At 32.9% G+C, this 14,748-nt stretch overlaps 1 protein-coding gene and 15 non-coding genes across 16 annotated transcripts; 1 reads left to right on the forward strand and 15 right to left on the reverse strand.

The window, feature by feature from the left end:
- The first annotated feature begins 1,581 nt into the window (after positions 1-1,581).
- Positions 1,582-14,736, forward strand: LOC145750611 (uncharacterized). The gene is made up of 17 exons (XM_082566681.1): positions 1,582-1,687; positions 2,474-2,616; positions 3,020-3,142; positions 4,691-4,827; positions 5,213-5,403; positions 7,074-7,220; positions 8,250-8,484; positions 8,858-9,057; positions 9,552-9,789; positions 10,454-10,653; positions 11,028-11,242; positions 11,692-11,791; positions 11,876-12,016; positions 13,129-13,218; positions 13,711-13,830; positions 14,031-14,259; positions 14,594-14,736. Exons 1-17 carry the CDS (start codon positions 1,615-1,617, stop codon positions 14,598-14,600), a joined length of 2,589 nt encoding a protein of 862 aa, XP_082422807.1. The 5' UTR covers positions 1,582-1,614; the 3' UTR covers positions 14,601-14,736.
- Positions 7,879-7,952, reverse strand: Trnar-ucu (transfer RNA arginine (anticodon UCU)). Its single transcript has one exon. It is a non-coding gene; the product is annotated as a tRNA-Arg (tRNA).
- Trnar-ucu (transfer RNA arginine (anticodon UCU)) lies at positions 8,024-8,097 on the reverse strand. The gene has a single exon. It is a non-coding gene; the product is annotated as a tRNA-Arg (tRNA).
- Positions 8,501-8,574, reverse strand: Trnar-ucu (transfer RNA arginine (anticodon UCU)). The gene has a single exon. It is a non-coding gene; the product is annotated as a tRNA-Arg (tRNA).
- Trnar-ucu (transfer RNA arginine (anticodon UCU)) lies at positions 8,647-8,720 on the reverse strand. Its single transcript has one exon. It is a non-coding gene; the product is annotated as a tRNA-Arg (tRNA).
- On the reverse strand, positions 9,806-9,879 carry Trnar-ucu (transfer RNA arginine (anticodon UCU)). The gene has a single exon. It is a non-coding gene; the product is annotated as a tRNA-Arg (tRNA).
- Trnar-ucu (transfer RNA arginine (anticodon UCU)) lies at positions 9,950-10,023 on the reverse strand. Its single transcript has one exon. It is a non-coding gene; the product is annotated as a tRNA-Arg (tRNA).
- Positions 10,095-10,168, reverse strand: Trnar-ucu (transfer RNA arginine (anticodon UCU)). Its single transcript has one exon. It is a non-coding gene; the product is annotated as a tRNA-Arg (tRNA).
- On the reverse strand, positions 10,239-10,312 carry Trnar-ucu (transfer RNA arginine (anticodon UCU)). The gene has a single exon. It is a non-coding gene; the product is annotated as a tRNA-Arg (tRNA).
- On the reverse strand, positions 12,037-12,110 carry Trnar-ucu (transfer RNA arginine (anticodon UCU)). Its single transcript has one exon. It is a non-coding gene; the product is annotated as a tRNA-Arg (tRNA).
- Trnar-ucu (transfer RNA arginine (anticodon UCU)) lies at positions 12,182-12,255 on the reverse strand. Its single transcript has one exon. It is a non-coding gene; the product is annotated as a tRNA-Arg (tRNA).
- On the reverse strand, positions 12,326-12,399 carry Trnar-ucu (transfer RNA arginine (anticodon UCU)). Its single transcript has one exon. It is a non-coding gene; the product is annotated as a tRNA-Arg (tRNA).
- Trnar-ucu (transfer RNA arginine (anticodon UCU)) lies at positions 12,470-12,543 on the reverse strand. The gene has a single exon. It is a non-coding gene; the product is annotated as a tRNA-Arg (tRNA).
- On the reverse strand, positions 12,614-12,687 carry Trnar-ucu (transfer RNA arginine (anticodon UCU)). Its single transcript has one exon. It is a non-coding gene; the product is annotated as a tRNA-Arg (tRNA).
- On the reverse strand, positions 12,758-12,831 carry Trnar-ucu (transfer RNA arginine (anticodon UCU)). The gene has a single exon. It is a non-coding gene; the product is annotated as a tRNA-Arg (tRNA).
- Trnar-ucu (transfer RNA arginine (anticodon UCU)) lies at positions 12,901-12,974 on the reverse strand. Its single transcript has one exon. It is a non-coding gene; the product is annotated as a tRNA-Arg (tRNA).
- Positions 14,737-14,748: the final 12 nt, after the last annotated feature.

Genomic DNA, 14,748 nt, shown 5'->3' on the forward strand with positions numbered 1-14,748 from the left:
GTTGAAAATACAAATTGTTTGTTTTAATAAAAACATTATTACAATTGTTGTTTTGATTTATACCTTAAAATCACTGTATATTAAGTGTAATATAAAGTGCCTTTTTTTTAATTTGTTATCTTAGAAATTTTTTTTCGTTAGTTTTTGAATTCATATGTTTTGTGTTAATGTTTAGTTTGTGCTTCACTATATATGCAATGTAATTTTTATAATTTTTTTATATATGTAAACTCTGTATATTTCCTGTGTATACATTTCTTAGGCATTAGTTAATAAATTGCTTAGGAAAAGTAACATTTTGTTTGTTTTAAAATCCAATTTCTAAAATTAAACTCTTGTATAAACAGCAACGGGTTGTTTGCCTTGGCTTATAGTTAATCTTTAATATGATTATTTTTTGCTAAAAATCCGCCCTTAATATAAAAGGTACATTACATATTAAAGTTTTATTTTTCGATAATTAAACCTATTGTCAACATTACAACACTCGTTATATTAAGTCAGCAACGGGTTGTTTGCCTTGGCTTATAGTTAATCTTTAATATGATTATTTTTTGCTAAAAATCCGCCCTTAATATAAAAGGTACATTACATATTAAAGTTTTATTTTTCGATAATTAAACCTATTGTCAACATTACAACACTCGTTATATTAAGTTATTTCATAGTCCAAACATTGTATGTGTGTCATGCTTATATCAAGCAAATCCGACTGCTTTTTGTGTGATATAGACTCCTGTTCAAACAATAAAATCAATAGTTTTTTTCTAAAAGAACAAAGTTCATTAAAATCTTATGCCAAAGCTGATTTATTTTTTTTATTTTAATATGATTCGGCTTTATCAGTAATTCAAAACCAATTTGGCGCCATGTTTATACTAATCACGTGTCTAAATTTATTATTACGCAACAATTATGTTATTGTTAGGTATAAAATAATGGCCAACTAAACAAAATGGCAATCTACCGATTTAAAAGTTACTTTTTTGGTTTTTAATTTATATATTTTAAATTGCTAAAAATGTTTTTCTTGTATTAACTAATAAAATATGGCGTTACGACTATATACATTGATTTGGTGACCATCCCATAATATAAATAATATCTTTATGTAAACATTATTATTAATGGCATGTTTTAAATCATTAAATTGATTTTGTTATTTTTTTCTGTAGCATAAATGTAATATTTATTGTAAACTCTTAATTTACTCAACAGTGAGCAAAAACTCTAAAAAACATTTTACGTATTTTTTTACAATTTAAAACCAAATTTTTAACCCGCACGTGGGCGTTAGTAAGTAACTAACTTAATAAACTCGGTATTTAAATATCGTATGTAAGTTTTGATCAATTTAAACCAGATAACCCAGCGAAACGATTAGTTAGGATTGGCCTAATGGTTTTGTTAAATACAATGAGGGGCATAAAAAGTGTGCTATTGTTAGCAACAGTTATTTTAATGTGTTAATTTTTATTTCGTTATTAGGCGTCTCATGTAAAACCAGCTAGTAGAATAGGAAATTTAAATTGCTTAAAAAGAATTTTATTTATAACAGATTTTACCTAAAATATTTTGTTTAGGTGAACAGGTAGGTTAAAATAGAAAATCAAAATGAAAGTTTTAGTGTTCGGGTTTATTTTATTAATTTCTGCTAGTCACGTGACCTCTAACGAAGAAAACGAAGGTAAATCAAATAAATTATTTTAATTACATTTTAGTCACTTTTAATCTATTTTTAAATAAAAAATTTCGAATTAACTAAATTTAATTAAAGTAATTATCACTTACATTTCGATTACACAAAATATTAGAATATCAATTATTTTTAAACTTTTAAGTAAATCACGAAATAATCACCACCCTTGTCCACCAATTATCCACTTAAATTTTCCGTTTCAGTAATTGGAATAAACTTGGTTTCCTGCTCCTATGACCTCATACCTAATATAAAATTATCACAGTGTTAGCATTGTTACGTCACGGTCAGAGTTTTTAAATAACAAATTTTAATTTTGAGCCAAATTTTGAGCAAAATGTTGTCGAGTTTAGAATTGTATTTTATCATAGCGCGTGAAATTAACTTAATATTTTATGATAAGAGTCTAAGAGACGTCGCTATTTATTTCCAATATCTGTGAACCAAAACATAAACTATATTAAACCTAATAATTTATGATTTTATCGCAATCAAAAAAACTATAAATATCTTTAACTAATAATTTACAAAATCAGATCAAGGTTAAAGGTAATGTCATATAAATAGCCAATTTATAGTGCTTTAAAATAAAATCAACTGCCGTTTGTGGTGCGTAAAACAAAGTAACAACCAGCAAATATTAGTCACGACAAGCGTTTTAATAGTAACTAGTTAAGAGCGCAAAATTTAGCCTGTTGGACAGGTGACTAACTAGTTGTTATAAATGATCAAACGAACCCTGATAACAAATAATGTTTAACAAATGTTTAACAGAATGCTTACCTGATATCGACCTCATTATTCTGCTGGATGGATCTTATTCGGTGAAGCCCCAAAACTTTCAGCTGGTTAAGAACTGGGTGAAGCAACTAGCTGATGGAATGCACATCGGGCATGGGCACATTCAAATTGGCGTGGTAAGTATGACGTCATAAATAAATCTAGATTTTTTTATATATTTTCGGTTTTTACTTTAATTTAAGTTTAAATTAATTATATTTGAGCATTTTTTTGGTTAGTAAAATTACTTCTTAGTTTTAATTGTTTGCTGCATTTTTTTTAATTCGTAAACTTAACAATAAATGCATTAAAATTGACCTCAAAATTACACGATATCGTTTAAATCTTGTGTTTATTAAAATAAACAAAAATAAACAAAAATATTTGATCGGATGTTAAATAATATCTAATCCAGATCAAATTTAAAGATAAACTTACCGCAAAATAAACTCTTATAAAATAGATTTTTGCAAAAAATTATATATTTACCCTCTTTTTTAAATTAATTTTGTTAATTATCTAAACTTTGTAATTGTTTAGGTCCAATATTCACATTATTACCGAAGCAGAGCCTTGAACAATCAAAGATATTTAAAAACTGAGATAGAGCTTGGTGAGTACACCGATAAAGCAAGTTTCGATGCTGCAGTTGACCGGATAAGAGTAAGTTGGCACTGGTTTGATATATTAAACACCATCTTAAATATAGTAATAGTTATTTTACTGTCATTATGTGATTTTAGGCTAAAGACCAATTTGCGCTATTTTAAATGCAATTTTTTAACTTGTTTTTCGTTTAACAATTAAATTAATTTTTAAAGATTAAAAAAATTTAAAATGTTTTTTAATTTTAAAACGGATATTTTCATTTCTTGCTGTCGTGGGGTAACATATACTAATAACGCAACATGTCTTATAATTAAACAGCAACTTAAATATAATAATCGTTATTTTACTTTAACTACGTCATTTTGGGCTAAAGATCACAATTTTTTTAAATTTTTTTAAATAAAAGAATCAAAATAATTTTGCAGGATTTAAAATCACATAATGGTTTTTAATTTTAAAAACGGATATTTACATTTCTTGATGTCGTAGGGTAACATAAATCTTATACTGTCTAATACATAAGAGCACTGCAAACAGTAGAATTGTATCATATTACAAACAGGTGCTGAATCGGAGGGATTAGGTTTTTAACGCACGCCAACACTTCAACAAAGTTTAATTAAAACTAAATTAAAAAATCTAAAATCGCTTAAAAATGAAAAAAAAAATTTGCCCCAAACTTTGTGACCTACATTAATGATTAGAATCTAAAAATAACATCAAAGTGAAATGTAATTACGTCATTTTAGGCTCAACGCAGCCTCGGTAATCTCACTGTATAGATAATATCTCAGGTATTTCAGTTAACTTGTTAAAATGTTGTCAAGTATATTTTAGGGATTAGAAATAGCTTAAACCACGCAGTAAATGCGGTTAATGGGGTTTGTTATTAGCCACATGTTGCTATAATTAAGGGAGAGTTGTTTTTAAATATGTCACTCAAACTTAAGCCTAATTTTAAGTCAATTGTCAACTTTAAGCTAAAGTCTGTGTATAGCACTTTCAATTATTTTGTAACAATATTATACTTGTTTAAAAATAGTGCTTTTAATATGCTTTTAAATATGGTTTTAATAAATAACATATATGACGTCATAATCTGATGTAATAAATTAAAGTTCGCACTGGGAATTGGACCATGGACCTTAGCGTTAAAATATGACACCTCTATTTATTATTGTATCATGGGAATTAGGGTTTACCAAACGCCGCTTTTAATGTGTTATATTTGATATATGATGTGCTTACCGAACTGGGATTAATATTAGATTTTGTTTTTTAAATAGGATTAAACATAGGTTATAGTTGGAGTAAACAAAATTAATTTTAAGACTAAAAATAGATCTGACGTTTTACGCTATTTGAGCATGGTTTTTAACGGAGCATAGTTACTATTTTTGAATGTTAAAATTACTAGGTTTGGTGACCATGCCATAATATACTATAAAATCTTTGTATTAATACTTTTGGCATGTTTTAAATCATTAAATTGATTTTCTCATTTTTTTCCGTCGCATTGTTGTAATATTAATTGTATATCGTATTTATTATTTCCTTTTATCAATGTGCGAAAAATTAAATAAAAAATTTTGTTTGTTTCAGTATCAAGGATATAAAACCTACACCGCTCATGCTATCGAAAAAGCGATAACTTACGATTTTGAGAGCGAGAAAAGTCGATATCCGAAAGCGAAACGAGCTGTTATTTTACTCACGGATGGGAAGGCAACTGATGCTAGGTAAAACATAAAATAAATATTTAATAATTTTACCAAAATTCCACTAAAGACTTTTTTCTGCAATTTTGTATTTTTTTCTTTATTACCCTATTGCAGTTTGAAATAACATTTCTATTTTTTAAAAAAATTATTTTTTTGTAATTTAATTCAATAATATTAACTTTATTTATGTTATATTTATTTTGAATCAATTTTTATTCTAAATTAGCTGAAAAAAATGTCTGCAAAACCTGTTTTATTGCTAAACTTATATTCATATCAAACTTAATTTCAACGCATTTACTTGATGTTTATTTTATTTATTTTCTTACATTATTTTTTTATTTTTAAATTTGCTCTAAAATTATCCACAAAATCCGTAAAATCTGTAATGTGTTATCCACAGCGAGCTTCCACCAGTTATCCATGAGGCGGAGCACAACAAAGGTGTAGTAATGTACACTGTCGGAGTCGGAGAATACAGTTTATCCGAGTTATTGCTGATCACCGGTAACCATAGCAACAGAGTTTTTGAACTCACCGACTTTAATGACCTTCATGAGATCATAATGGATCTTCAGCATCAATTAAGGACAGGTAGAAATTATATAAAATTTTTAATGTTTACTTTTTATAAAAATTAATCAAAATTTTACGCCTTTGAAGATAATAATTTTTTTTATATAATTAGTTAATTTAATTTGCTTATATGTATATATATAAAGTGGCATTATATAAGTGAACGGCTATTAAAAATTAAGACTGGGTCAGGGTAAAAAATGTTACTCTATGTTTGGGTCGTGAGGTCGACCTTTCCACATCGAGAATAAATAAAATTTTAAAAAATTGTTTTTTTTTTTGGTTGGCGATAACGAGATTTTTTTAACTTTATTTCAAAAAAAAATCGAATTTCCAAAATATAAATTTCTAGCCGCACGACATTCACTAAAACTACTTATTAAAAATAAATAAATTAAAAAATCCCATGACTCATAATATTTAAACAAAACTATTTTCAAATTAATTAAACATATTTTAATTTGTTTGGCGGCCTTTTATTTACTTTAAATATTTGTATTTGGAAAGTTTGCATATTTTAGCGAGAATCAGATTGTTGAAATGACTAATAAAACTAGTATTATAAAAACTAATTATTTGAGAATATCGCCCACGTAAAATAATGTTTTTTCCGTCTAAAAGATAAATATTATTAAACAAGATTTGTATTTAAAATACACAAAACCAAAGCGTAACAAAATAAAGAATTATTTTTAAAAAAAATATATATATTTTGGGTTTGATAACCATGCCATAACATACTTAAAATCGTTGTGTAAAAATTAATACTTTTGGCATGTTTTAAATCATTAAATTATTTTTTTCGTCGCTATAATGTTATATATATTTTCATTTATGCGCGAAAAAAACATAATAAAAAATATAATAAAAAATTTCAAAATTAAATTGCCTTATTGATTATTAAGTGTCGAAAAAATGGATTTGTTTTCTAACGTTTTATCGGTGTTGAATTTTAAACAAAAGTCTGGTACACATTTTTGGTATCTTTATATTAAACAGACGTTTACGTTTCGCTGTGTAGGCGTCGGAAGCTTTCAAAGTTCAATATTTGACCCTTTTCAATGTTGTATTGTCCTTTCTGCATCGGAAACCAAAACAATTGAGTCATAGTTTGCATGGTTTATTGTTTTAAAAGATTAAATAAAGAATTTTAAATAACATCATTACAATGTACCCCCACTGGGCATTTGACCTGTTTTCTTCGTTATTAAAGCATATTAAGTTTAAGTAATTGTCTAGCAACCGCAGCATGACAAATTGTGTCTGGTTTCGCTGAGTAATCTTGTGTAAACCGACCTCTAAGTGCCTGTAATAAATCACAGTAGGGATTACATTTAGCACATATACAAATACAGAAAAAATTTTTATTGGTTAAAAGTGTTATGATAAATATAAAAAGTGTAAACCTATCGTAAACACTGGATTTATAGGCAAATAGAGTGGCATTGGTGCGGCTCGAATCGAAACCTTCGACCCAAGCTTTAATATTATGTATAAATAATATACTTTAAAAAAATATTTTTTTTATTGGAAAAAAAGGGTAATAAATAATACAGGTCTAAGTCATTCGTAAACACTGGATTTTTAATATGATATTAGCTCGGCTTGAACCCAACCTTATTAGCCTATGACCCAAAAATTTTTAAATGTTTATTCATATTAATTTTTGAAATGTTTTATTTTTTTAGCCTGTGATTGTCACGCATTGGGACGACAGAGTGAGGCTTGTGACCCATGTTCGCATGCATGTGACTGCCTCAACAACGTAGTGGGGAGGAGATGTGATCGTTGTGCCACTGCCACATATGGGTTTGGTGCTACAGATGGTTGTAAAGGTAAGATTTTATTTTTTTAATTAAGTTTATTTTTGATGTGAAAAAATGTCACGATTTTAATATAAAAAAATTAATACAGCGTTTATCATAACTAGTCGAAGGCCCAACCTACGGTCGGCATTTTAATTGTTATAATACAGTTATAATTCTTAACTAATATTTGCCCGCATTAATTTACCTACACACCACAAACTTTTTGGACATATAGGCACATGTATATTGTCTACTAAGCTTCATTATATAAATAGACAACCAAACAAAATTAAATTAGTCAATGGAGAAAATGGATTTCCATTTGAGAAATAACTTTTGTGTAAAATTAGCTAATCCAAAAAATGCACCTAGGCCCCGCCTTAAACTTAACTTTAAATCTTATCAAGTTCACATAAAGTAAACTCTTTGTTATCATGTTATGATAAAAAACCACATTTTATAAATTAGTTTAGATCCTAATCTATAACTAACATGAAAACACAAACAAGTAACTTCAACATTTCTTCGAATATAACGCAATTCATTGTCTAACATTTAACCTTGTGATTTTATCAGTTTTAAGTTAAATGCATGTCATTAAATATAAACGAGGGTTGTTAAACAAATATTTATTTATTGAATATCTCTAAAAGTTTAACTTACTTTTGAAAATTAAATAAAAACACATCCCCGCCGGGACTCGAACCCGGAACCTCTGGATTAGAAGTCCAGCGCGCTAATCCATTGCGCCACGGAGACACATTATTCTATCAATGCTGCTATTGTGACGTAGGCCGTGATCTGTATGCGTTAATGAGGGGAAAAAAAACCATCCCCGCCGGGACTCGAACCCGGAACCTCTGGATTAGAAGTCCAGCGCGCTAATCCATTGCGCCACGGAGACACATTATTTAAAACAATGCTGTTATTATGACGTAGCTTGGGATCTGTACTTTGTAATGAATTTACGTGATATTGCAGCTTAAATTTTATCCCCAATATAAATAATAAGGATACAATTTTTATATTTCTTACGAAAACTTGATTTTTTATTAGAATGTCAATGCAATCCATTGGGTTCGATTAACTCAACATGCGACCAAGTGACTGGGCAATGTGTTTGCAATTCTGCGGGGATTCGAGGTCGAGATTGCGGGCTTTGTTTGGAGGGTTTCTTTGGCTTCCCCGAGTGCCGAAAATGTGAGTGCGGGGGTTACTCGGCTTCGTGTGATCAAGAGACCGGAGTTTGCGAATCTTGCTCCAGCGGAAGAAGAGGAGATCATTGCGAGATGTAAGTAAAAAAAACACATCCCCGCCGGGACTCGAACCCGGAACCTCTGGATTAGAAGTCCAGCGCGCTAATCCATTGCGCCACGGAGACGGATGATTTAAAATAATGCTGTTATTGTGACGTAGGCTATGTTATGTGATGTTTACATTGTAAAAAAAAAGACATCCCCGCCGGGACTCGAACCCGGAACCTCTGGATTAGAAGTCCAGCGCGCTAATCCATTGCGCCACGGAGACGGATGTGTGCAAATGTAGTTGTTAGTGAACGAATACGGCGATTTCTTAATGCTTGAATTGCTTCATGCACTTTTTTAACTTTTTTGCCCTTAGCAATTATTTTAACTGTACGCTTTATTGAAGTTGTAACTTTACAGTTGCGCAGTTGGTGAACATATGAACGAACTGAGTGAATGTATTCCATGTAATTGTAACGGGAATATCAACTCTTCCGATCCTCAATCTTGTGATCCTACTTCGGGAAGATGTCTGAAATGTCTTCACAACACGGTTGGTGATCATTGTGAACTGTGTGTTCCTTCTTTATATGGTGACGCAACAAAGCAAGCTTGTTTACGTAAGTTGTTATAGATTGTGACGTAATAAAAAAATGACGTATTTTTATTTTTCGTTTTATTTAAAATTATTACAATAAAAAAAATTATATTAACATTCAAAGTGATTTTAAATGCGCCTCCATTTAAAAAAATCAATGTTTAAAACTAATTAGGTTTATGTAATCTGCCAGCAATGTTGTGTAGTGGTTACAAGATTGGGCTTTACAACATAAGGTCATAGGTTCAATCTCTATTGCTTACATGCTGCGGCGCCCTTGAGTAAGGCGATATAAACCATACGCACTTCTGCTGAGCCAGCACTTAATCAGCAAATTAATTATCGAGCAATTATAATCTATAATATCCTAAACTGTTAAAGGCAACTCGAGACTGGGCCGGGGTAACAAATGTTACTTTATGTTCAGGTTGTGAAGTTGGCCTCTCAACATCGAGGATAAACAAATGTCAAATAAACTATAAGATAATGTGATTTATTTAAATATGATTTATTTAGCTTGTCAATGCAATCCATTGGGTACAAATACTCCAACAACATGCGACCAAGTGACCGGGCAATGTGTTTGCAATTCTGCGGGGATTCGAGGTCGAGATTGCGGGCTTTGTTTGGAGGGTTTCTTCGGCTTCCCCGAGTGCCGAAAATGTGAGTGCGGGGGTTACTCGGGTACGTGTGATCAAGAGATCGGAGTTTGCGAATCTTGCTCCAGCGGAAGAAGAGGAGATCATTGCGAGATGTAAGTAAAAAAAACACATCCCCGCCGGGACTCGAACCCAGAACCTCTGGATTAGAAGTCCAGCGCGCTAATCCATTGCGCCACGGAGACGGATGTTTTAAAATAATGCTGTTATTATGACGTAGGCTGTGATTTATGAGTGTTTACAAAGTAAAAAACACATCCCCACCGGGACTCGAACCCTGAACCTCTGGATTAGAAGTCCAGCGCGCTAATCCATTGCGCCACGGAGACGGATGTTTTAAAATAATGCTGTTATTATGACGTAGGCTGTGATTTGAGAGTGTTTACAAAGTAAAAAAACACATCCCCGCCGGGACTCGAACCAGGAACCTCTGGATTAGAAGTCCAGCGCGCTAATCCATTGCGCCACGGAGACGGATGTTTTAAAATAATGCTGTTATTATGACGTGGGCTGTGATTTGAGAGTGTTTACAAGGTAAAAAACACATCCCCGCCGGGACTCGAACCCGGAACCTCTGGATTAGAAGTCCAGCGCGCTAATCCACTGCGCCACGGAGACGGATGAGTGCAAATGTTGTTGTTAGTGACTGCATACGAATATTTTTTATGCTTAAATTGTTTTATGTAAGCAAGGAACGTTAAAATTTCGCCCTTAAGCAATTATTGTAATTTTAAGTTGACTTAAATCGTAACTTTACAGCTGTCCAGTTGGTGAATATATGAACGAACTGAGTGAATGTATTCCATGTACTTGTAACGGGAACATCAACTCTTCCGATCCTCAATCTTGTGATCCTACCTCCGGGAGATGTCTTAAATGTCTTCACAACACAGTTGGTGATCATTGTGAAAGTTGTGGCATGTTTTACCACGGTGATGCAACAATACAATCATGTGAAGGTGAATTGTAACTAACAATGTATTTATGTCTATTTATAAAAGTTAAAGAGACTTACAATTAGACGTAAGCACGTTTCTATTTATGGAGTATATATATTTTTTGGATATTGATTTATTCTCGATGTGGGAAGGTCGACTTCACACCGACCTAGTCTCAAGTTAACTTTGCCAGTTCGGAATATTGTTGATTATAATTGCTCTATAATTATGCTGCTAATTAAGTGCTGGCTCAGTAGGAGTTCATAACGTTTAAAGCGCCTTATTTAAGGGCTCTAACTTTTAACGATTTTTATATATTGTATTTACCCAAGGTTTTTTAGTAAAATTGTAGTGCACATTTTTTCTAACACTTTAACGAACATCTTAATTTACAGAATGTAAATGCTCTGGTAAAGGGGTCGACCCTTTTACGTGCGTGGACGGCCAGTGCGCATGCGCATCAAACGGTGCGTGCACGTGTTCAACCAACGTCATAGGAGCCCATTGTGATCAATGTAAGCCAGAAACTTGGGGATTGGAGGTCAACGGGTTATGTTTGGATTGTGATTGTAGCCCAGCTGGTACAGAGGACAACTCGACATGTGACCAGGTATTAGTGTAACTAGTAGATAATCATTCCTGTACCGATGGCATTTTAAATGTTGTAATATGGTCGCATCTCTCAACTAATATTTTTTTTTTTTTTTTATTTTGTAGGCTATTAAGTTGGACTTAAATTGATCACTAAGCTCCATTATATATAGATGAAATCTTAATTGCTTTTGTAACTTATTTTAGGCTCAATTTTGCCAGTTAGGATGCTGCGTTTTTTGGTAATATTTACCTATAGCTTATCTATAGATGGCAATATAACACTTCGCAGCTGTTTTGTCGTTAGGGCTTTGTTTGAAGACGCTACTACATGGCTACACTGGGTTTCCAACCACTTAACTCTTGTAGCAATATTATAATGCCTTGACCAGTTCCAAAATAACCTAGTAATTATATATCAACCGAATTGAGAGGGCTTGGGGATTAACAAAAATCTATTTTTAACAGGTTACCGGTAAATGTGTTTGTACGGCCGAATACACTGGCGATAAATGCGATAGATGTGACTTCGGCTTCTTTCAACCAATACTAGATGGACCATGCATCGGTATGCTAAAAGTTCATATAACTTCTACTTTAAGTTTGTTTAAAATTAATTGCAATTGATTTTAAATGTAAAACTACCTCGCAGCGTTTGCGGCAAACTTAATCAATGAGGTTCGTGACGAAGAACCGACTCCAGCTGATTATGACGAACCCAGCGCTGATGAAGCTTTTGATTCGGTCACCCAGGTCCGGGATGAGGAACCGACTCCTACGGAAGAAACAACAAGTAAGAGAAAAATAAAAACACATCCCCGCCGGGACTCGAACCCGGAACCTCTGGATTAGAAGTCCAGCGCGCTAATCCATTGCGCCACGGAGACAGATGATTTAAAATAATGCTGTTATTATGACGTAGGCTGTGTATATAATGTTAAAAAATTAAAAAAACACACATCCCCGCCGGGACTCGAACCCGGAACCTCTGGATTAGAAGTCCAGCGCGCTAATCCATTGCGCCACGGAGACACATTATTCTATCAATGCTGTTATTTTGACGTAGGCCGCGATTTGTATGCGTTAACAGGAAAAAAAAACACATCCCCGCCGGGACTCGAACCCGGAACCTCTGGATTAGAAGTCCAGCGCGCTAATCCATTGCGCCACGGAGACACATTTTTCTATCAATGCTGTTATTGTGACGTAGGCCGCGATTTGTATGCGTTAACAGGAAAAAAAATCACATCCCCGCCGGGACTCGAACCCGGAACCTCTGGATTAGAAGTCCAGCGCGCTAATCCATTGCGCCACGGAGACACATTATTCTATCAATGCTGTTATTGTGACGTAGGCCGCGATTTGTATGCGTTAACAGGAAAAAAAATCACATCCCCGCCGGGACTCAAACCCGGAACCTCTGGATTAGAAGTCCAGCGCGCTAATCCATTGCGCCACGGAGACACATTATTCTATCAATGCTGTTATTTTGACGTAGGCCGCGATTTGTATGCGTTAACAGGAAAAAAAAACACATCCCCGCCGGGACTCGAACCCGGAACCTCTGGATTAGAAGTCCAGCGCGCTAATCCATTGCGCCACGGAGACACATTATTCTATCAATGCTGTTATTGTGACGTAGGCCGCGATTTGTATTCGTTAACAGGGAAAAAAACACATCCCCGCCGGGACTCGAACCCGGAACCTCTGGATTAGAAGTTCAGCGCGCTAATCCATTGCGCCACGGAGACACATTATTCTATCAATGCTGTTATTGTGACGTAGGCCGCGATTTGTATGCACAGAAATAACACCAATTAACTAATAGCACTTTCTATTTGTTATAATTCTATTCGTAAAACTTTAAATTATTTTAAAATAATACTTTAACAACTTTTGTAATAGCAACAACTACTACAACAGAGCCTACAACAACTACAACATCTACCACAAGGAGAACAACTACCAAAAAACCACCTCGAAGAATAAACCCAGGTTTTTAAAAGTTATAACAAATTATTATCCAAATTTATCAAAAGTAATAACATTTAAAATTTACTGTAAAAATAAAGAAAGGTTCTAAACTTTTTTTTGTGTATGTCGACTGCGCGACTTGGACATAAAGTAACATCAGTTACTCCGACCCAGTCTCGAGTTGCCTGTGGCAGTTTGGAATATTATAGATTATAATTGCCTGATAATTAAGCTGCTGATTAAGTATTGGCTCAGCAGAAGTTTATACCGTTTATAGCACCTTACTCAAGGGCGCTACACCATGAGGTCAGTGGGGATTGAACCCACGACCTCATGTGTGGTGTAGCAATTGTTCTTACCACTACACCACGCTGCCGGTTATTTAAAATTTATTGTTAAAATAAAGAAAGTTTTAAACTGTAATGAAAAACACTTTTTATATAATAAAAAGGTAACAAACAGACCAACTAATTATTTTTATTTTAATGATATTTAAACCGAAATAACATTAAGGTTGGAGTCCTTGTACAACTTGTGGTTCAAGTAGTTGGCCTTCATATTGCCATGGCTGGGTGTGCAAAAGGAGATGGCCTTACCATCAACAACTTCCCTCACCAAGAAGGTGCTATTCAAGTAAGTGGGGATGTAAGGTTCGATTCCAGCTTCGGGCATTTAAAAAGTGTTTGTAAATGTTGTTAAAAAATGAAAATACTTATCATTGAACTAATACTAAACTTTTAACTAAAATTTGCTTTTTTTGCAGGGCTATAAATTGGACATACAAATAAATCTACATTTTCTAATAAACTCCAATATATATTTTTGTGTTTCAGATAACTTGGTTTGTAGGGCTTCGGTGAACCACCATTACAGAGGTAGTCGGTACAACTACGGTAACCATGGTTACGGTGCAGGGAATTACTACAATTCGTACCAGCAACCTTCGTACCAGCAACCCTCGTATAATAACAGGAGGTATTACCACCACCAGAGACCGAGGAGTTTTCCACTTTATAGTGAGCGATATAGGAACACCCCTGTTCGCTATAATCTTTATAAAGGGTGAGATTTATTGGATTACTGTTTATAACCGAAAGCTATTTTACCGAAAATATGTTTGACCGAAAACCATATCTGGAAAAGGGCAAATTTGTAGATTATGAAACATTTAATCTTCTTTTTGAAAAATATTGTTTAATTTTTACCAAAATTTTAACCTAAGTGTAAAATGGCGTTTTCAAAATTTTGGTTTTTCGAAAAATGTCTTTTCGGTTGGAACATTTTTGATAACATAGGCGAATATTATCTTTACTTAAAGTTTCAAAAGGTCCAGTACTGTACTAGTAGCTATATTCAAATAAAAAGTAAATGTAACTAACGTTTTATTTATTTTTAGTGTTTAGAAGCGACAGAGGACAGTAAATTATCATCAAGTTCGGCCGAGAAAAGGGTTATAAACCCTATTTGTGTTCCAGTATTATTATCGTGCATGCATTTTACCTTACTCTTGTTTTTTTATGCTATTATGGTTTAATTTTAACGCCGATTTGT

The sequence above is a fragment of the Corella eumyota genome, chromosome 4 (assembly GCF_963082875.1).
Source record: "Corella eumyota chromosome 4, kaCorEumy4.1, whole genome shotgun sequence".
NCBI lineage: Eukaryota > Metazoa > Chordata > Ascidiacea > Phlebobranchia > Corellidae > Corella > Corella eumyota.

Bases quoted from the DNA above. Each gene is read 5' to 3' on its own strand.
- LOC145750611 (XM_082566681.1), top strand. From the start codon at position 1,615: ATGAAAGTTTTAGTGTTCGGGTTTATTTTATTAATTTCTGCTAGTCAC. The intron at 5,404-7,073 runs GTAGAAATTATA...TTATTTTTTTAG, and splicing joins TCAGCATCAATTAAGGACAG to CCTGTGATTGTCACGCATTG. The intron at 11,243-11,691 runs GTATTAGTGTAA...TATTTTTAACAG, and splicing joins ACAACTCGACATGTGACCAG to GTTACCGGTAAATGTGTTTG.